At 46.1% G+C, this 16,555-nt stretch overlaps 1 protein-coding gene across 14 annotated transcripts in view; it reads left to right on the top strand.

Annotated features, from left to right (window-relative positions):
• ST7 (suppression of tumorigenicity 7) overlaps positions 1 to 16,555 on the top strand; it is a 162,591-nt gene that overhangs the window by 43,207 nt on the left and 102,829 nt on the right. Inside the window, exon 1 of one of the 14 annotated variants that reach the window (XM_072861347.1) lies at positions 6,664 to 6,700. The exons of the other annotated variants lie outside the window; for them this stretch is intronic. Within the exon in view, the coding sequence (XP_072717448.1) occupies positions 6,679 to 6,700 (22 nt within the window). The 5' untranslated portion in view covers positions 6,664 to 6,678. Of the gene's footprint in view, positions 1 to 6,663; positions 6,701 to 16,555 lie in introns of those variants that run through there. 14 annotated transcript variants of the gene reach the window in all.

Below are 16,555 nucleotides of genomic sequence, written 5' to 3'. Positions count from 1 at the left end.
TTAGATAAGTAGTTATTTAAATGTATTTAATTTAACCACAGTGCTGATTGGTTGCTCCTTTAAGTTCTCCTTGGATCACATCAAAAGGTAGTGTGTTCTGCTGGTACATTTTTCAGATACAGTAGTGGCCCCATTCCATCACACAATTGCATGCATTTGGGACAAAAACTGCTCTCAGAATTTAACGAAGCCATTACACATGCTCTGTTGAGCCATGGGGCTTGACGTTATTGAAAAAATAACACATGTAATTTGGATTTGATATGTTATTTGCACAGAGTGAGTAAATTGTCACACTGTGTTGGTAACTGTCTTTCTTAGATATTTGTGGATAAACAGTTTTGTGTTTAAAATGAAACCAACCAAACTGAAAACCAACCCAACAAAAATGAAATAAAAAGAGGAATCATCATCCTAATATTTTGACAGTACTTTACAGAAGGTGAGCTATAATCTGCCACTTATAAAATAATATTGCCTTATTTTCCAGTCACATGCTGAATATTGGAAGGGAAGTGGTTATTGAAAATGGAGGATTTATTCTGTATCGTCTGTTGTAGGGAATGGGAATATCTTTCTGTCTGGTTGCTCCCTGTTATTAGACCCCAGGTGTTCAAGTAGAGTCCAGGGGCTACTACCAGAGGAGAAGTAGATACTGTAGTGCATAGTATCTCAAAACTCTGTTGCCTACAGAAGTTCCTGGTTCCTATGAGAAGACAGGAGCCCAAGATCTGGGGTTTGTTCAAGATCATGAGGCTAATGAGGAGCAAACACCCAGCCCTCTGAAGAGAGCTAGACACCTGCCTGAGATCCACAATCTCAGCCTTACCCTAGAATTAAGTGCTTAAGCTGGGCTAATCCTTCCTTATTTTCTTTCTTGTATGCAATATTCTTTACATCTAGCTTTCTGTGTGTAATACTGTACCATTTCATAACTCCTGGAACTTCATGTCCATTAGATGTGTCCCAGAAGGGTGGCCTGGGAGAGGCAGAACAGGCAGAATTTCCTCTGTTAATTGCTGAGCATCTCCTCGGAGCTGCCTCTCGCTGTCCGTAGTGAATGGCTTGCAGTAATCATCTACAGAGCAGTGCTGCAGCTAAGATCTTTGTTCAAATTGGACTTGAAAGACATTGCAGTAATGTAATGATTGGCTATTATGGTTCATTGTATCTCTTTTTAAAAAAGCAGTGTGTCTTTTGAACTTAATCTCTCAGCTAAAGACCAACACAGACATAAAAAGATTTTTTGGTGGCACAATTAAGTACTTGTTCTTCAGTCTTTCTTGTCATGTGTGTATATGTGTGCATGTGTATGTTTACTCAAAAAACTTAGTTGTTCTAGGCATTAATTGGCTAAAAATGCTGCAGAAAAAGAATTTTTACATGAAATGGGGTTGCATAAATGTAATATGGACTACACAGAAATATTTGAAAAATCAGCACAGGAGCAAATAATAATAAAAAGAATTACCATTCCCACAATCAGTAAATCAGTCTGGTCTAAAATCCTCTTTGTATGTTGAACATAACGAAGACCTTGGCTTTTTTTGCTGCCAGCAGACTCCTTCCTTTCTGTACCAATGCAGTAAGGGAACGGCAAGTTGCAAAGAGGGAACGCGGGTGGAAAACCTTGAACAAAAGGTGATAAGGGCAGGCTATGAGGAGAACACTGAGGAATTCCAGACAGCTCAGATGTTCAGGGATATTCTCCACTGTCCGGCTAGACAGTCCCCTTGCCTCCGTGTCTGGGCTGCCTGGCGTGGTCCCGGCTCTGCCGCCTGCCCTGCGCTCTGGGCTGCTCTCCCTGCTGCCCAGCCTGGCTCCTGGTGGGAACGTGCTGGCGTTTTCACAAATGAAGCACTTCAGACTTTTCCTTCCAGTGGGACATGCCTTTATTTGCTCTCCTTGGCTCTGATTGCCATGTAATCCAAGCCACAGACCCCAGGGGACGCTCCCTGCGGGACCCCTGCCCTGCTGCCCGCTTTCCTGCCGGGAAGCACTCGTCGGGGCTCTCCTCCCTCCCAGCCGCTGCGCTCCCTCTTCCCGCAGCCACAGCTCCAAAGGTGCTGTTTCCGAGACTGCGGCATCATTTCGTGAGGGAGGTGAGAACCTATGTGGAAAAATACCCCGCAGGTGGGTAATTGTTCACACCTCTGTGTCGGGGACTCGGTGTTGTAGCGTCAGCACAGGCCGTTCGGTTTGGTTGTTTGGGGGTTGGTTTGTACCTTAGTTACATGACCCTGTGAGATGAGAAGCTGAAGTTGTACCATCACAGTAGATTCTCCCTGGTGTAATAGTGATGTCAACTTTTTTCACCAGAAACATTTGTTAAAGTTAATTAAGGGTCAGTGAAGTTGAGCACAAGAAGGCCAGAGAAAGTGTAAAGCCAAGGAGCTGTAGTTCAGTGATACATGATGCTAGTTGGCTTAATTTTTCTCTAGAGCCTGAAAAAACGCCTTTTTCTTGGTGTCATGTCGATCAATGATTGGTGTGGGAGCTGTTGGCAGAGCCGACAAAAACTACAGAAGCTGGAGGTTGTCACAGCGTGGGTGACTGGGGGTCTCGCTGGGTTTTTAGGAGGGAGTTAATGTTCCTAGAGGCAAAATAAATGCCTTTTGGGGATTGCTGAATGGCGTGGATTAACTACACAGTCGCTCAGAGATTTCCAATAGCGCCTTAAATGCATTAAAATTTTTAATGCCTTAAAAAACTTTCAGTGCCCTTACAAAACAGGGAACTTGGAAATTAAAGTTTAACTAACTTAATGAAAATCCTTACCCATCTTTGAGGACAATGAAGATTGTATCCTCTACTTTCCCTGTAGAGGGGACGTGTTCCCTTTCTCCAGGGGGAGACAGGTGGGACCTCCCCTGTTGAGGGGAGCTGCTCAGGGCAGTAGGACAGGAGAACCTCACAGATGGGATGGATTCGTTTCCCGTTCCCAGAGTTTCTCCTGTGGAAAAGGAGGTTAAGCTCAAAATTAAATGCTTCTCTAGTGATAAGGGAGAATAAAGATTTCTAGTTTAGTGGATCAGCATAAGGCACGTGTACAAATCTACCTCTGTTGGTAGCTCACAATTTCCTGCTTGCACTGTTTTTCTTCAGAGAAATTACTCAAAAGCAGAAATTTACATCTGTATAAAAATTTAACATTTCATTATCCAGCTTCTTTATTAAAACTCAAACTATGCTTTAGGCTTTAGACACACATGTCCTTACAAAACAAAGTAAAATACATGTATTATTTTTCTGCGGTAATAAATTGAGGAATAAAGAATATCTGCTCAAGATTGGCAATGGTTGAGGAGCACATCCCTTTCTCTGGAAAATGTGAATGTATAGCAGAGAGCTTTGAATAGCAAATATATTTGCTGCTTTAAATATTCCATGCTGGCTTGTGGAGAAATGTATGGAAGGTACATTGTAAATGAATCTAACGCTTGAACAATGTCTTGTGCCCATTGTCATCAAATCACAGCAATGCTAATGCTTGCAGGAGATTGCATTTGACTTTATCTGTACACTAGCTTACATTATCCTCACCACTGTATAAGAGAGAGAAACTTTGTCATAGGAAGAGATTAAATTTGTTGGCCCTTCTTTGCAGAATAAACCAACAGCAAAACTCAGGGTAGGAAACAGACATTTGTAATGCTGTTAACCAGCTAGCCTAACTATAAGGTTATGGTCTTACAAGAGCAGTAGATCAGAAACAGATTTTAACACTTTCTCTAAGTCATTTTACGAAGTGTTTTAGGTAGACTTGAAAGAATTTCAGAGAAATTATTTCAGTGGCCTGTCAAGAGTCACCTTCCCCACAAGGCAAAGCACTGACCTGGCAAGCCTAATGCTAATGAAATAGATTATTATGAAATCCTTCCACAGATACTGCGTGGGTTGTTTAGGCTTTTCGATTGCACATGTGCGTCAGTGTAATGAGAACTTGGCAGAGGGCCTGGGCTCCGTGACACCTTCAAGGATGTCATTGGAAAGCCCTGAGGTTTTGTATCTTCCTTGGAAACAATGCTGTGGGAAGTTCAGATCTGCTCATCAGAGCAAAACCTATTGTTCAGCCATTGCACGTGAACACTAGGGTTTTTGTTCCAGAGGTTTGTGTTTAAAGATGCTGGGAGACTTACCGGTACATAATAGACCCATTTCCTTTGTGAACTTGCCTTGGTCACTGGAAAGCCAAGCCAGAACACTTGCTTTGCTTCTTGTCAAGCTGTTATGACTGAAGGAGGTGTTACTGGCTCTGAATAGTCAAAATAACTAGTTCAGTTCCGGGAACAGCAAAACTATGGTCCTTGTCAGAGGGTTTGTGCCACTGTCATTATAGCATTGTGGTCAAAACCAGTTTGGACGTGTCTTCCTGATGCTGAGCATCCATGCATATGACTGCAAATATTCATTACGATTAGACAGCCAGGCCATTAATTCAGGTGCTGAAGTACAGACTTGAGGACATCTGGTTAGTCTTTGCCTAAGGGTCGATTTGAGTCACCATGCACCCGTGTCCTGCCTGCCAATGGAGAGAATAAAAGTTGCCTGTTAGAGAGCGTGTTGTCAGATGTCTCACTCCAGGGTATGGCCTCTCCCGTGGCTTTCTTCCATAGATGAAATACACTTAAATGTTCCCAAAAGCCTGCTGTTCCTAAGTATTCTCATGGCGTGTGCAGAACACCAAGAGACTGTTCAACGTGTGGAGTGGAGAGCAGGGAAACAGTTGAAGAGTGTTTTGTGCCAACAGGGGTTACCAGGAGAGGAGCTCGGTGTGCCTTGCAGGTGCCCCCCACCCTCTGCACCAGGACGGGGAGGACAAGGAGGTCGGGCTCTATACAACCTCTTGATCTCTCTCTTTCCTTACAGCACCTGTGGGCCAGGGTTGTTGAGGGTCCATACGGACGTTGGTGGGCGTACACACCATATGAGCTTGGGACCGCGTTCCCCCTCGCCAGGAGCGGAGGGACTGCTGTGGCAGCAGATGGCAGTGGCTCCGACCCAGACGTTGCTTTCCAGTCTGCTCTTAGGGCAGCGGTGGCCCCAGCCGACACCTGCTTGGTTCCCTGATGATTTAGGCACATTGAGATCCTCCGGTGGCAGGTCCTGCCAGCCTTCAGTGTGACTTGTTTTCCCAGCCTGCTGCTCGAGGTGGCATTGCGTATTCTGCAAACAGCACAAACCCCCTTGGCACACGGAGCAGCAGGAGCGTTTGGGACCGGTTAACCCCCAAAAGCTCAGAAATGGGGGTGGTGGGGGTGTTTTTCTTTAAGTGCTTCACTTAATGGACTTGCATCTATCTCCTTTCTCCTCATCCACCAGCAGCGCTTTTCAGTCTTTGCCATCTTTGGAGCTGCATATACTTGTTCAGTGAGACTTAACAAAAATGTTCTCGGTTTTGCCCCCGCCGGACAGCCCTTCCTATGGATGGCCCCCGATGTCTGGTAGGTTCCAGCCATCAGCTTACTGCTTGGCTGCTCTCGCCAGCACAAGCCAGGCAAATTCCTTTTGTCTGTGGGAGGATCGGAAGGAGCCAGCTTAGGGCTTTGTTTCTACGTTTGAACATTTTTAAATTACTGAGCGTCAGAAAAAAATACGCTCAATGCACTCAGAAATGCACTCGCAGAGGCTAAGAAACACTCGATCTAGATGGTTTAGAAGAATAAAGAAGAAATAAGGAAAATATTTCTTTGGTTGCTAGGATGCCTTTTTATCACTCAGATCAGTGTGGTTTGGGGTTTTTCTTTTTGTTTAAATATGTGACTTATTATGGTTAGAGCATTGCTACAGTATATTCTGACAATGGATTTAGGTAAATGAGACAGTTGGCTAGCACTTTCCTGTGAAAATTAGGTTCGAAGTGTAGATTGGCCCCGGATTTTAATTTCTCTTTGAAGGAAAAATAAGGAAGAGAGTTAGTGACAGAAATTCATGGTTATTCTTTACTGAAAATGCCGTAAGTGGCATTTACGTGGACATTTGTCCCCGAATTTTATTCTGTGTGATGTGTTTGCACAGAAACACTTTGCATCTCGTGCAGCTGAGAAAAGGCGTGTGAATACAACGCCGATATTTTCCTGCTAGCGTTACAGCCGCGGGTGGGGGTTTTATCATTACGGAGGGAAATATATGTCTGGTTCTTTGTCTTCTGCTTTTTGTGACAAAGGAATTCCCACTTGAATTGCTCTGCTCGCTCAAGCCCCCTCCGAGCCTCTGGGTTAGCAGCAGTCAGTCTTTGCAGTGTCCTGACGTCATCCAGTGTATGCATAAGCCCTGCTATTGTCTTACGGAGAGCAGGGGCTGGGGATTGCAGTATCTGGTGGCCGCTACCTATTTATGCCTGCCGGTATCACGGAAGGGACGCTGGCCTGCCCTTATCTCTTGGATTTAAAACAGAAGCGCCTGCTTTTTGCTTCCTGAAGAAGGACCTTTGCTGCGGTTGCAAGGAAAAGCTGTCTGCGGTGTGGAGCAGAGGAGGGGAGAGGAGGAGGGAGGCGAGGAGAGGAGAGGAGAGGAGAAGACAGGAGAGGAGAATCTGGCAGCTTGGATAGCCTGGACTGCATTGTCTGGCTTCATGATCCCTGCTGTGTAGCACTCATCCCTACTCTCATACACTCACTCTGTCTTCCACTCTTTTTTCTTCTTTCCTTTTTCCAGTAGCAGCATCTGGGGCCAGCCATGTTTGGCACTGAATCTTCATGTAAGTAAATGCATCCCACTTACATCCTTTTTCTGTTGAGAATAGGGCTCGCTTTATCCTCGCTGTACCCACCACGCTTGCATTCCGTTTGCTGTAGGTCGTTGGCTAAAAGCTGCGGTCCTCGCCTGTTTACGAAGGGACGAAAGATGCTGGAGGGGAAGCATCTACCTCCTAACTGTGGGTGCATCCTCGGTGCCGGCAGCAAGGCACCGTAGGGCTGTCAGCAGGCCACTGAAAGATGGGGAGAAAAAGGCAGTTTTGCTTGAATGTGTTAATTGATAAGATCGCATCTGTCAATGATCGGGAGTTGCGAACGCTCTAATGAATGCGCTACTCGGATGATATGTTTGGGGACTGGGAGTGCTGCAGCATTCGATGGGCAAGAGCTGGGGGAGAGTGATTTAATCAGCAGGAAAAGACTAGCTCATTTGCTTCATATTTGTTTCATTTTTGTTTCTGGGAAAAAGGAGGCTGACGTGGGATCCCTCCTGTAACTGGAGAATCCAAAATTAAATTAGGTGGTATTCTAAATATGAGGTGAAAAATGCAAAATAATAGGATCATTTATTTGTTTCTTCCTAATCTTTGTGCTGGAAAATCTTAACTGAGGCAGTCTGCTGTATAATAGCAGTGCAGGCGTGTGTCATTGAAAGCAAGCCAGTTTTGCTTCAACGGGAACAACAACTACCTACCTGGCAAATCTGGCCGCGGAGGAAGGCTGGAGGTTTATGTATAAATAATGTTGCTGGTGACAGTGTGGCTGTGTGGAGTCCGGTCTGATCCAGTGATTATCGGAAAATAGAAAACAGTGGGCTTACACTGTATTTTGTGCAGAAATAGTACTGCATGTTGAAAACATGTCTCATTTGAATACGAAGCAGTGGCTTTTTTAGAGCGTTGTAATGTGCAGCGTGGTGTAATGCCTCCGTGCCGTTAGGCTGGGACCCGTTCTGCGGCTCAGCTCTTCCCGAGAAGTGGTAAGAGCATTGGGATACCTCATAGTCACGTCCTGCCGGCTGTCAAACCCCCACGCTCCCAAAGGGTTAATCGGTTCTGTTGCCTGGCTCTGGCAGCTCCCCACCTCCTCTGCCACAACACCTGGTCAAGGTCAGGCAGCATAAAAACAAAATTTGCTTTTAGATTTCTTTTGTTTGGGGACCCATTTTTCATGCGTGGTTGTAAACATGTTTGCAGCTCTGGGTCAGTGGAGCGTGAGCAGAGATGCCGAATGCTGTAGCTGCATCTGTTTATACCCTGCCAGATCTGTCAGCCCCAGCCTGTCTGTCTCTGGGGTCTGCCTCTGCAAAATGCATATTCACGTGCTTTGAGATAAAATCAGTGGCGTACCTGCCCTCTTGCAGAAAGTGCGTACTGCATACTTGGAAAGTCAAATTATTCAGCCTTGTTCATTTTCGCGGTCCTCTCTTGTTTTATGAGGTGCATTAATGGTCACTGGCTTGCTGGTCACATCGGGCTTTTGGCCAAAGTCACAGGGCTGTACCACCAGCAGCTGTGGCTGCTTTTGTTTCCATGGTTCCCACAATTTAGAAAAGGGCGACAGGAGCTTCCGTAACAGCCACTACCTGTTTCCCAGAAGGCTCTAGCGGCATTATTTGCCTTTAAAAAAGGGGTTAAACGCAACATGGCTAGTTGCCATCCATCCAAGCAGAGGCTGTGCCCACACTCCCCCCGGCCGGCCGAAGACGAAGGCAGCGTGATGGCCTCGCCTTTGTTCAGCCCCCCTCCCCTGCACCTCTGCTCGGGCCTGGACCTCGCACCCAAGGGGCCACCTGGGCCACTGGAGTTCCCCTTCAGGTTGGGCTGGCTGTCGGGCTGCCCGCTGCCGCCGGCTGCCGGCACACGGGAGGGGAGCAGGGTGACTGGCGATGCCCCCCGCGTGCCTGCCTGCGCAGGGCAGCCCTTGCGTAACCAGCCCTGCCCGCACCGCTGCTGGAGGAACGGCGGGTTTGCTTGCAAAGAAAGAAAATTGTGCCAAAATTCATTTAATCAAAATGCAGTCGCAGCTAGGGGTTTTTGGTCTTCCCTCCCCTCCTGTCTTCTTCATATTTCCAAGTTGTCAAATGACAACAGTGCAACTAATTGTTAATATTTCTGTCCGGCTAGAACATAAAATAAATAAAATAAAATAAATTAATAAGATTCAGCATCATCTGGTCCTTGAAAACATGACAGAAGCCATTTCTGCCCCTGTCCAAAAAGCATGAAATGAGCAGATTACATTTTTTTTAATCCTGCTGTTTAACACTTAGTATTTAGGCTTTTATTTCTCTTTTCTCTGATTAAAAAACCAAGAAAAATGCTCAGAAGCAAATCCTGGTTTAGAACCTTTATTCTGTCACTCGGCATCAAAATATTTTAAATGTCAAATCAACTCTCATTCAGCAATCCTGGTTTTTCTTTTTGCTTTTAAGAGCAGTCAGGAGGGCAATAAAAGATAGTCCGAGGGCCATTGTGGAAACACAGGCATCTGCTTATCACCTCCTGGATGCAGGGAAAGACAAACAGCAGGCGAGGCCGGCCTGTAAGGGGGATAAGGCAGCAGGCGATGCACGAACGGCTGCTGACGCTCCGGTACGTGATGAGCGAGGAAGGGGTACGCCAACCAAAAACCCTGTGAAGTGTCCGTGGGAAGGGTTGCGCTGTGGCAGGGCAGTTGCCGTACGGTCATGCTCAGTATTTTCCATCGGTCACGTGTCCTCTTTATGATCCCCACGGGAAACGTATGTGCCAGAGACCCTTTGCCTTCGGTGCTTTTGTGCCGATCCACTTGCAGCCGCGCCGCCGGGGGGGTATCGGCGGGCTGTATGCGTGGGGGGGCGGCTCTCCATCCCGCGCCACCTCTCCGGCTGACCTGACAGATTTATCTGCTTGCCATAATTGTTTCACATTCTGTAGGGGGTAAATAAAACTTGGTTTGATAAAGCACTGGGTTGAGAATGAAGTCTTTTTGAAGGTGAAATGATGTTGCGGCGCTGCACCGAAGCGGGGAAGCGGTGGGGCTCTGAACGAGTGACAAGCTGGCCCCCGCGAGAAGGACACCCTCAGTTCAGGGAGAAGAGAGGACCCCAAGCCTAGGGGAAATAACCAGCAAACATCCCTTGTCTAACTCGTAATACTGGCAGCTGCAGGCCTACAGGAGAGACAACACAGGCACAAATTAAACCGAAATGTGAGAGCAGCCACAGTCGGTGGGGCTCACCAGCGCTGGGGGAGGTCAGGGCGTCGCGGCTCCACCAAATCTGTCTGTGTAATGGGAAGAAATGGGGCAGGGTGTGGTTCAGAGCCTGTAAAGCGAGCGAAGAGGTGCTCAGAGAGCCATTTCATGTGTGTCTGAGAACGTGCACCATGTGTCCTTCAGATACCCCAGACAGAGTAACTCAGTAGGAAGCTGCGAGGAGGGAATTGCACACGTACGTGTATGCCACTCACCCCAATGCTGTTGAAAGGCCTGAGATGCGTGCTGTGAAAGTCTGAGGTGATGTTCTCAGTACTGCTGCATTTGTTCATGCCAGGGTATTTTAACCTAGCAGCAACGCTAAACTGTGAGGGTTATATGGGAGGTTGTCTGGGAGGTGCTCTTCCAGCCTGGGCTGTTCAGGGAGATGCTCATGGTGGTCCCTGTCTGGTAGATCAGCAGCTGCACTCTGGAAAGCGGAGAGACTCTGGACCAAAGGAGAGCTGACCAAAGGGCAGAAGAAATGCAAAACCAAAGGGCAAGTGGAGCTTTCCTCTGCTGCAAGGCTGGAGGGCCGCTCTCCACGGGGAGGCTGGGGAATGCTGTGGAGAAGGGGAAACCTTGCCCACTTAAGTGCGCCAGGGAAAGCTGCTGTGCTTGTCTCAGGCTTACTGTACTGTCTTCTGCTCTGTCTGTTCAGAAAGTGCTTTTGTTCCTGGGCATTTTTTTTCCCAAACTCTCTTCCAGCCGGAATGCAATAAATGGGAAAGGTTGCACCAAGATAATTGGTTCTATGCCATCAGAAAAGCAGTCTTACAAACCCCTGCAAAACAGCAGCAGCCAGCAGTGGAGAAACGAGAGATCTTAGCATCAGATATTAAGAGCAAGGGCGATCCGATCGGCACGGGTGCTGCCGTCCTGGGCCGGCGTGCCTGCCGCCTCCTTTCCCCAGTGCCGGTACTGACCCCCACCGCCCAACCTGGGAGAGCCAGCCAAAACCTGACCACTTGGGCAGGTAGTCAGTTCTGAGCGTGGTGGCTCCCCAGACTGGTTAATGGGGTGATTGAACGAGCAGCGGCACAAGGGAGGGTGGGACATGGCTGTTGAAACTCTGGTGGGATGGCAGCCTTGGCGAGAGTGGGCTCCACTGAACCAGCAGATGACCAAAATGCTCCTTTTTCGAGCATAAATAGCCCACTGCTGTCCTGAATTGCCAAGGCCAGTAATAACAGTAAGTACAGGTGCCTGGCATCAGATGACAGCCACGATTTCACAATGATGTTACGCTGGTTTCTCAGGCAACTGTACGTCAAAGAGAGGTTACAGGAACATACCAGAAGCTGTAACTTTAAACCAATATATTTGTCCGCTGAGGTTCCCGCTGTTCCCCATAGAGTCAGGATTGTTGAACAAATTGCAGAACCAGGTCAAAGAGAGGCTTGGCTACAGCAGCGTCAAATGCCGGAGTAAACCTGGATTATGAAAGGGATTGAGATTGCCGGAGCTGTAATAAACTTGAGAAATTCAGCAGTGAAACTTTACGATATTTGGAGGGAAAATGTAGTCTCACCTCCTACTTTACAGTAGATTTTGAGGATTTACTGAGTGCTATTGTTGTTACGTTTTAAATAAATGTATTTTTAAAAAATACAAACATGAGATAAGGGAGGGTTCTGCAGGTTCTGTAAACTCCTTTGGCTGTATTACTTATTTAGATGCCTGAGGTGATGTCTCCAAGGGCTTGACTGTATGCGTGCTCAGGAGGACAGGGGCTTGAAGCTCAGCCCCTCAGACAGCACCGATGGCAGTTTGGATTTGCTGTGTTGAGCTGAGGCAGCTGTTGGGAAAGTTCAAGTGCACCTTGCCCTTTCTTCCTCCACAAAGAAAAACTGAGCAGAGACATCTCGCAGGCTAGATTTGACTCATGCATTTGACAGTCTTAGATGATTTGGCTTTTGCAGCCCTGGATGACCTTTCCTATCTCATTGGTTTAGAGGTTGCAAGGATCTGATGTAAAGTTACTGAATACAATGCTGGTCTCCGGTGTAGCTGTGTCCACACACAAGCTTCTGGAACGGGGAAGAAGTCTCAAGGTGCATGCACTGAATAGGGTAACCTTTTTTTCAGATTGTTGAATTGATTGGTCCTTGCCATAGCTAAAAGCATGAGCTGTCTAATTAGTGGAGGGGCCTGTGATTGGTCAAAGGTGACAAAAATCTTTCAGATTTAAGACAAAAATCACAGAATAATTTAGGTCAAAGGGACCAGCCCCTCCCTCAAAGCAGGACTGATCTCCAAGTTAGAGCCAGTGAAAGATACCATCTCAATCCATCTGCATGTTTGCAAAATGGTGTGAGATCAAAACAAGCTTCAACTTTCACCAGATTAATTTACAGGACCAGAAATAGGGATAAATCTTTACGCCCAAGGACGATGAGTCCCTTTGGGCCGCGTGACCCAGACAGGAGGTGCAGTACATGCCATGAGGACTGTGTCATACTATTTCAGCTGGGGTAGAAGCAGTGGACTTTCATGTAATTTGGGGGTAATTAATGGGTATGCCCAGCAAAAAAATTTCTTCGCAGAACAATCTAAGTAATCTCTTTTCGTCTTAGCTAGAATACCTTAGCTGAAGCACCAGGAAAAGGTCTGTAGAGTGCTACGAAAAGAGCATGTGGGACTCGGGGAGATAAGAGTGTTCCAGGTTTCAAGATTAATGGATATCTTTCCTGTTTGGTGAAAATATTGATGTAACATCACTGTTTAGACCCTTTCATATGAAGGTCACGATCTATAATGAGAGATTACAGAATCTTAGAAATGCCATTATGTTCCCTATTGTAAAGGACAGGATGCTGAGGCTCTGTATTAAGGAAGTAAGCTGTAGAACTACAGAGAAAAACACTTGCGACCCAGAATCTGGTGTAGCTCAGTAGAAAATTGGCTGGCTTTGCTGTGTTTGATCAAGGTGAAGCTTACGCTGAGAGATCAACTTAAGATGCTCAGAAACCGGGAATGCAAGTGAACCCATATTCTACCTAGATCAAGCAATGTGCCATTGCTTCCCAGCATTAGATGGAAAATATTTTAGGAGTTCCTAGGGCTCTCTATGGATTTCATTTGGAAATGGCATCTTGAGGTATACCAAGTGTTTTGATCAGTACATGGGAAGTAAAAGGGAAATTCTTGTGAGACTACAAGGCAGCGAGACAAAATTAAAGTCTGATATGTTTGACCTCTTTTGAGAAATCCAGTGGCTGGGAAGATCTTTCTTCAGTGCAGTGAAACGAAGGATGCTGAGGTGACCCTCAAAGCATGCTAGATGATAGTGTTTCAGCCTAAAGCAGGAGCCTAAGGTGAAAAGGGTACAAAGTCGGTGAGCTTTTCAGAGAAAGTATATAGCTACAGTGGGGACTTTCCATGTTTGTATAGCCCTTTATGTAGCTTTTGTAAAGGTTTGCCTGAACAGGGAAGAAGGATGAGAGAGTGGTGGGAGTGAGCTCTGGAAGAATGTGCCTTGTGCTCAAAAGGTCTGTAGCCTAAGAAGTCAGGAGGAGGTTTTGAAGATGCCAACGGAAAGATGACACATCTCCCTTGGCCTCTCAATGTTTAACGTGCCACTCATCAGCCCCGTGATTTTGCAGTCTACAGGGTCGATATGATTTCCTATATGTCATCACTCTAGCAAATGCTGACTTACATTTTAGCACTAGGCATGAGTCTTGGAAAGCTGTTGTGAATTTGGATTTCCTGCTATACTCGCCTGAGTGTGGAAGTACCCTTGTTGTGGTGCATCAAAGAGTTTCAAGAGGATATGGTCTTGACGTTGATGAGTTGAGGTTGTGCAAGTGCAGCAAAAGGAAAATGTACTCAATTACATATTTTAAAAGTTCCTGGATGGCACTAGAGAAAAGAGATCAGCTATTTTTCACTTTATGTGTTTGCTGCATTTTTTAAAAGTAGTAAGGGATCATATGATGAGGACACCACTAGAAAGCAAATTCTGAGGGGAAGGGCGTATATTACAGCTCCGTGGAGCTCAGAAAATGGTAGCTGATGCCACTTGTAAGGTCTCTGCTACAAGAAAAGGAAAAGCTGCTGTAAGAAGATGGCATCCCAAGCAGAACCTGAACTGCATAAATCACTGGCTTACGGTTACTTATAACACTGAACTGACTTAGCACAAGGAGAATACTGCTGGTCACAAATACAAAAAAACCCCAAACCATTGTAATTAGCAATACTGAAAGATGCTAAAAAGGTATATTTAACATTCAGGAAAAGAGCTGAATTTGGAAAATATTAGCACCACTAACCTTTTTTCCTGTCAGCTGCATTCATTACTGGCATTAGTAAGGTATCTAAGACTGTCGCAGTGGTAGTAAATTGTGCCACTGTATTTGCATAGTGGTAATAACCAGTCACTCAAGCCATCCATCTGCTGATAAAATACTCTCAAGCTTTGATTTAGATTATCAAAGAGAATACACTAGATCAGAAACGTCAAATTAGCTGGTAAAGAAACGTGTCGAGTTGTGTGTGAAGATCCCATGCTGTGCTTTGTCATCCACAAGGACATGAGCCCAAACAGTCCAACTGAAAAGCCCTCGAAATTTTATAGGCCGTGAGTGGAGGCAAAGGTCTGCTAGAGGGTTAACTAAGCCGGGGGAAGTGTTCTGCAACTCAGCAACATTTACCAGCCTGGTTATTCTCTGTGTCCTCTGATGCTTGCGTGGTCCACAGTGATAACTCCAGATAAGCTGTTATTATTATATACAGAGCAAAGAGGGTGGTAATCAGGCTGCCTGTGCAGATGGATGGAGAAAATCTCTGAATGGTGGAAAAGAGCAGCCAGATAAAAAGCAGCAAGACCTGAGCTGTAAGTGTCGCATTCAAGAGTGGAAGTTCCTCCAAGAAACCACCCAAGTGTGAGAGGCCTAATGCGTGTTGTACGGGAGGACACGGTGTCCTTTGTCACAGGACAGAAGAGGGGCTCTGCGGCAGTACAAGCGGGAGCAGATTCCTCTATGACTGCTGACCTGCTAGCGATGTCTTTCTGAGGCTTCAGCTGGAATGTTATGATGGCACGAGAAGGTGGCACTGGGATGAAGGATTTCTCAAGTGTATTAAATAAGACATAGTTTATCCTCTTTAATATCATTTACACATGCTATAGTGGGACTACTGGCTGTTGCCCCAGCCCAACAGCTACGATGACCAAGAGGTTCAGTTGCCTACCCAGGATAAAGCGCTGGTGGTCTGTCACAGCAGAGAGCGGTCGCACAAAGAACGGGCATTCAAAGGCCTTTGCATGGGACCTTTTCTGGAGTTATCTTCATAGGTATAAATATTTTCACGACTGGGGTTCTCGCTGTGCTGGGATACACCCCCGCGCCACGGAAGGTGGCATTGCTCTGGGCATTGCGTGTCACGGTCTGCAGTGACCGTTTGGATGCAAAGAGACATTGGCGTGGTCGCTCTGGGGCATTGCGTGTATGCTAATGACTTGGAGTCTCTGCGGGTCTTGGCTGCGTGTCAGAGAGGAATGAAGCTGTAGATTGAAAACCAGTGCCCTGTACTGCAGGAGTTCAGTGAACTACGTGCCTGGCATTTAGCTAGGTTATGTCTTGTTTGTGGGTCTCCAGTGACATTCAATTAATTCTTCTATAAAATAAAGTATGGATAAATACTCACACAAATTATGCAAAAAGACAAGAAGAGAAGGCTCATGTTTGGACTTGCCATCCTTAATAGTATCCCCTTAAACACAGAGGCTTCCCTGAGGGAACAAAGCGCTGTGACTCTCTAATCTGGAACGTCAGCGCAGCCACCGTCACTGCCGAGTGAGGCACTGCGGGCAGCAGCTGCTGCCTGCAGTCTGGCAGCAAATACGCCGTGTCTGCATTTTCAGCTATTCTCCTTTAGTTCACTGATTTGTATGTGTTTTGGTTTACACTAGGAGGAGAGAGGTGTCTGTATGTCATTGAACAGTCTAACTATGCACAAAGGACTTAAAAAACCTGCCCAATTTTTATTTATGTATGTAGTATGTGTGTATATATTTTTTAAAATTTTTAATTTTTTTTTACTTTGACAGCTGTTGTGCGTTAAAACCATAACTGCCTTGTTTTTTACCAGGATTGTAAAACAGACTAGTTGACCAAAGTTAAAGCAGTTTTCTCCTAGTGAAGGACGAGCCTGAAGCTGTCTCCCATATAGTGGAGATGCTGACGTGAAGCTGTGGTCTTACTGCTGCTCTCCAGGAACGGGAAATTCAGTACCATGGCAGCTCATAACTCTTGTTCCCCTGTCTGGGGAGCCCAAAAGTTTATATACATATGGAAATAGAAGCACCCTCTCATCTCCAGAAGCATTGCAGACATACTGACAGAAGAGCGTGGAGGTATATCACGGGCAGCATGGGCAAGCCTGCATTGCAGCTGACTCATGTGCTGCCTTACCTATAGGTAAGGGAGGATTATGCTGCCAAGTTGGCTTCCAGAAACTGGAATTTCATCTCTGAAAATCATCTGCTGGAGGTTATTGATTGTTGGTTTGGTTTTTTATTTTTTTTTAATAGGCTAAAATCTCGCTGTTAGTCCTGTCTTTATTTCAGAAGTTCAGTCTAGAAATACCTTTCAAAGGGAAAGATGTGCAAC

Source organism: Ciconia boyciana, chromosome 1 (genome assembly GCF_034638445.1).
Source record: "Ciconia boyciana chromosome 1, ASM3463844v1, whole genome shotgun sequence".
In the NCBI taxonomy this organism is placed as follows: Eukaryota; Metazoa; Chordata; class Aves; order Ciconiiformes; family Ciconiidae; genus Ciconia; species Ciconia boyciana.
The sequence above is the reverse complement of the archived record's forward strand: the minus strand, read 5'-3'. Positions and strand labels throughout refer to the sequence as shown.